This window comes from Egretta garzetta, unplaced genomic scaffold (genome assembly GCF_000687185.1).
Source record: "Egretta garzetta isolate BGI_Z169 unplaced genomic scaffold, ASM68718v1 scaffold32, whole genome shotgun sequence".
Lineage (NCBI taxonomy): Eukaryota > Metazoa > Chordata > Aves > Pelecaniformes > Ardeidae > Egretta > Egretta garzetta.
In genome coordinates, this window is record NW_009259035.1 from 1,716,657 (window position 1) to 1,721,489 (window position 4,833).

The following is a 4,833-nucleotide window of genomic DNA, read 5'->3' on the forward strand; positions in this document are numbered from 1 at the left end:
GTTCCCCAGCCAGGTAAGGGGCCGGCCCGCCCGGCAGCCCCGCGGCCCGGGCATCTGGGGAGCCTGCCCCCAGCTGAAAGGCAGCCACGGCCTTTTAAAAAATGTGCTTGTTTTTAACCAGGCCTCGAGCTGCGAAGACACCTTCTTCCAGATCGGGACGCTGTGCGGGATGGCCCTGTACAACAGGTGCATGCTGCCCATCCCCTTCCCCAGGGCTCTCTACAAAAAGCTGCTGGGCATCGTGCCTACCCTGGAGGACCTGGAGGAGCTGGTGCCAGGCACAGGCCGGTACGAACCGGGCACGGCCCGACCTTTGGCTGGGAAGCTATGGGCGAGGCGGGTCCCCTGGCTTGGCCACGCGCACGGAGGTCTCCGAGGCCGTATTCGGGGTATCCATAGGAGCCACGTCTGCCATGGCGGAGCTGCTAAAAGCTACAGATTTCTAAGGTGGTCCTTGTCCAGGGCACGGAAGTTGCTCCTGAACAGAGGCTGGCATCGCAAAAATAAAAAGCCAAGCCCCCATGGCTTAGGAGGGGTCAGACTTCTGCTCCGCATGAGCTTAAGTCCACGCTGTGAATATGTAGTTCCAAACCACTTTGAGCTGCAGTTCGGATTGGAAGAACTAAGCACCCAATTACTAATGTTGGTTTTTTTTCTGATTTACTAATTGTTGGTTTCCGCAATGGTGTTATGCACGAGCACAGTATTACCGTATGCTGTGGCCTGTGCCAAATTCGAGAACGTTCCCACGCGCTGGGAAAAGAGATTTCAGGCAGATGTAGCTGGGAGAGGTGCTGCTGCCACCAGCATAGAGCTTCCAGGCCCCTGAAACCCAGCTTTCCTTGTAAGGGCCTTAAACAGCCAAGATGAGAACCTTTTCCCACAAGCCAGTGACTGCTGAGGTGGACTGAAACATCAGGTGGCCTGCAATACTTTGAGAGGTGTTGCACCCCAAAGCAGTTCTGCCATCCCATCGGTCCACACTTAATTTCTCACTAGATGACATTTGGAAGAACAAGGCTGTGGTCCAAGCCCACTTGCTATGGAACTTTGTGTAAAGTTATCCCCATAGGGCATGGGGCTGGACTTGCCTGGAATCCTTCGCGGTGAAGGCATTTGCCCTCAGCTCATGGCAGCAGCGGGACATAAGTGTACGGATCAGTTTAGGGCCATATATGAAGGTTCTGTGTGAGTATAGGTGTTCTATATGTATATGTATTTAAATACTGCTTGTCAAAGGATGGTTTTCAGCGGAATTTGAAAGTGCATTAAATGGTCATGTTTCTTCCCTCTTTTTTTCCCCCTTTGTTTTTCAAAAGGAGTCTTCAGGGAATTTTGGATGAAGAATGTGATCACATCCTTGAGAGCCTGGACATGGACTTCACGGTAAGACATTATTGTGCCATTCAGATGTGCCATGAATGTACTCAGGCAAGACAATGTCCCACTGCAAACGACGCAACTTGTCTGTGAACTCAAACTAGTAAGACTGCTATGTCAGGCCCTACAGAAAGAAGGAATGATAGGTATAGCACATATATATCTGTCATATATAGATATAGCATCCAATGTTTTAATTTGTTTGCGTAGATAATGGAAGAAGGTGGTTCCATGGTTGCTGTTGAACTTAAAAAAAATGGTGCCAACATTCCTGTCACTAAGGATAACAGGTCGGTTTTCTTTTTCTTATCCTGATGTCTTGTTGTGAGTGTATGAAATACCATGTCCCTGTATACTCTTAGAAAATATTGACCATCAGCATCATGACGTTGGTCTTGGTCCAGTGGGTTGTATGCTTTTTTTTCTTGCTGTATGTGCTGCACATGTGCCAGACATCAGCAGTTTGTGCAAGCAGTGGATAAGAAAGGGATCCTTGGACGTCCTGGCATCTGCATGTACAGAGATGCCTAGGCTTATCAGGGAGATTCCTAACAGACATATAAAATACCCCTGAACAACATTTTCAGGGAAATACAGACAACTTGTCTGGGAAATCTGAGTCTTTACAGTAGAGCAGGTCATACGGAATAAAGGGATAAGGAATAAAGTTCTCCATAATTCTCCTTTTAAAAAGGCACTTATTGCATTGCTTGTTTGATTCAAAATATCTTTGCAGGAAGGAATTTGTTGACTTGTATGTGAGTTACATGCTCAACGAATCGATACAGAAGCCATTTGAGGACTTCAAGCGAGGGTTTTTAAGAGGCTGCCCGACTGAAAAGTGGAAGATGTTTCTCCCTGTAGAGCTCCAGATTGTTCTCCAGGGACACACACAATTTGACTGGCATTTGCTGCAAGAGGTATTGGATCCAAGCACAGTGTACTTCTGCTATATCTGCTGAGCATAAACGCTTTTTGACCTGTTCTTTGGTTGGGTGTATGGGTCATGAACAGATAAACAGAAGCTCAGGAGGCTTTCTCTTCTCTGGAGTTGTGTCTTTGTTTTGAGTCTGTTTCTAATCTACATCAGGTACAAGAATAAAGGGGACTGAAAGTCAAGTCGTAGCTCAAGGATTGTCACATGAATCTTTGAAAAACAAATGAACAAGCAGATTCCAGAGGTTAAGAGCATTTGAGCATCTATGAACAGGATTATAAAATCTATTGGATAAACTGTGGTTGCTTTAAATGAAAATGGAAATAGTGAGGATTAACTGGCCTGTTTTATTTTTATCTCTTTGACAGAATGTGGAGTACACATGGTATAAAAAGTTAGATCGAACCATCAGGGATTTTTGGGCTGTGTTTCACGACCTCCCAGAGGAAAAAAAGAAAATGTTTCTTGGTAATCTATCAGGCATTTTAAACTTTTCATAGCCCTTTTCTCTCCCCCACAACGGACATTTTAGATGCTTGCACATGAAAAATACTGTAGTTCCAAAGTGGTTTTCGACATGTTTCTCTCCCGCCCACCAACATTTTCTAGTGAAAGCCACAAAGAACTGACACAAAGAATTGCACAGACACAGTTCTGACCCTTCTCACATCCCTTGCGGCTTGCCTGAGTGCATCTGACTGCCTTGGACTTTGCAATTACTTTATCTTTCACTTTTGTGGTTATCGGCTGTTGGTCAGAGGCCTTGTGTGAGTGGACTATGCTGATGTAAGCAGTTTGGCTTTCTCAAAGGATCACAGAAGCTAGCTCATCCTTTTTAAATGTAGAAGGTCAAACCTAGCCTGGCCTTTCTCATCCACAAAATCTACATAAGTAAAAGTAAAAGAGCGCTTATAATTATGAATCAGCAGGAGACCTTATTATATTCAAGTACAAATTCAACAATGCAAAATGATTAGCTTATGGAAACAGCCATATTTTTACACTAATTTTCCCTCATGATTTTCATCCTCTGATATCATTATCATGTTTGGTTTTTTTAATTTGCTAACTTGTTTTTGGTTTTCCCCTTCCTGCAGCTTTTGTGTCAGGATCTGATCGGATCCCTCTCTATGGACTGGAACGTTTTGAATTTTCGATTCAAGATCCTCAAGCAGAAAATCCAGATGAGTTATATCCTTCTGCCAATACCTGCAGCCACATTTTGTTGCTCCCCAGATACAGCAGGAAAAAAATACTCAAGAAAAAGTTGCTCTATGCCATTGAGCATAATGAAAGTTTTGGCTTGAGCTAACTCTTGGTCAGGAGCACTTAAAAGCAAAAATAAGAAAACAAGTCTTTGTTTCACTTGGCATATTTTTCTCTTAATTTACTGGTTTCTACCCTGCCTTATTTTTACTGCACTTTATAAAGACGAGTGTGTGTAGTCACTGAGATTTTATATTGATTATAAATACGAGTTTAGACCAGATACCCGATTGTTAGATTAAAAAGCTAGGAAAGAAGAATCCTACTTAACACGCTTCCAAGAAGCAAGCTGATAACGGGTATGTTTACATCCACGTCCATCCTGTCTGCACTTGGTGCTGGTCTTGTTGAGTTGGTGAGCTTTCAGCTGCAGGGATTCTGCGATTTGTACGTTACCAACCACACAGCCAGTATATGCTAAGCAGTCATTGTTGTAAGAGGAAGCTAGGGTAAAGTTTTCACCCGTATTAGTTATGGATTCTCTTGGGGAGTGACTAACACTAAGGAGACATGTTCCTGCAAACTGAATTGAAGGAGCAGTCTGTGCTCACCTTCATATGGCCTTTGGCTTAGCTGAGGGAAGTTCTTTGGATGGGGATTTGATAATTTTTGTCAAAAGCTGTATTTCTAAAGCATTAATAGACTTTTAGTTATTTAGTGTGATAACACTGATATTTGTCATGTTTCTTTATATCTTCTAAGGAGATGTTTGGCAGTTAAATAAAATTTTAGGCTTGCAGAACAGCTCTGGCTATAGAACCCTGTGGACATGAGGCTTGCAGGGCCGCTGGAAACTCCTTGTCGAAACACTGCATGGCACTGGCAGGACATTGACAATGTCAGGCAGGATGTACAGGCAGGATGTGTATTTTTCTGTATATTTTGCTTTGTGTGAAAATACATACAGAGAGAAAGAGAGGGAGAGAGAGACAACAATCATGATTTTTCGGCGGTCCTCTTTGGTGTGTTAAATGTGTTGGTGGACATACATATGTAAAGAAGACTTTAACTGTGTTGAATTAAATGATGACTGATTAAATTTGCACACCCGTAGTCGTGTTATTCGTTATGCAGCTGCCTATGCATGACAGTGTGTCTGTGTTTTCTGTCCTTGTTGATAACGTTGATGCGCTGATGTATTTCAAATAGATGTGTTGCATCGGCTGAACAAGTCAAGGTCTTTCACGTTTGGTGCAGAATATGCTTTAGATGAATGTAAAAATTGAGAGCAAGAAGAAGATGGCAATTTT

The 4,833-nt window shown here is 43.3% G+C and overlaps 1 protein-coding gene across 1 annotated transcript in view; it reads left to right on the top strand.

The window, feature by feature from the left end:
* LOC104122696 (probable E3 ubiquitin-protein ligase HERC4) overlaps positions 1 to 4,628 on the top strand; it is a 22,777-nt gene extending 18,149 nt beyond the window's left edge. Inside the window, exons 17-23 of the mRNA XM_035890410.1 lie at positions 6 to 13; positions 122 to 288; positions 1,320 to 1,386; positions 1,591 to 1,670; positions 2,117 to 2,300; positions 2,686 to 2,785; positions 3,415 to 4,628. Coding sequence (XP_035746303.1) covers positions 6 to 13; positions 122 to 288; positions 1,320 to 1,386; positions 1,591 to 1,670; positions 2,117 to 2,300; positions 2,686 to 2,785; positions 3,415 to 3,629 — 821 coding nt within the window. The 3' untranslated portion in view covers positions 3,630 to 4,628. The remainder of the gene's footprint in view (positions 1 to 5; positions 14 to 121; positions 289 to 1,319; positions 1,387 to 1,590; positions 1,671 to 2,116; positions 2,301 to 2,685; positions 2,786 to 3,414) is intronic.
* Positions 4,629 to 4,833: the final 205 nt, after the last annotated feature.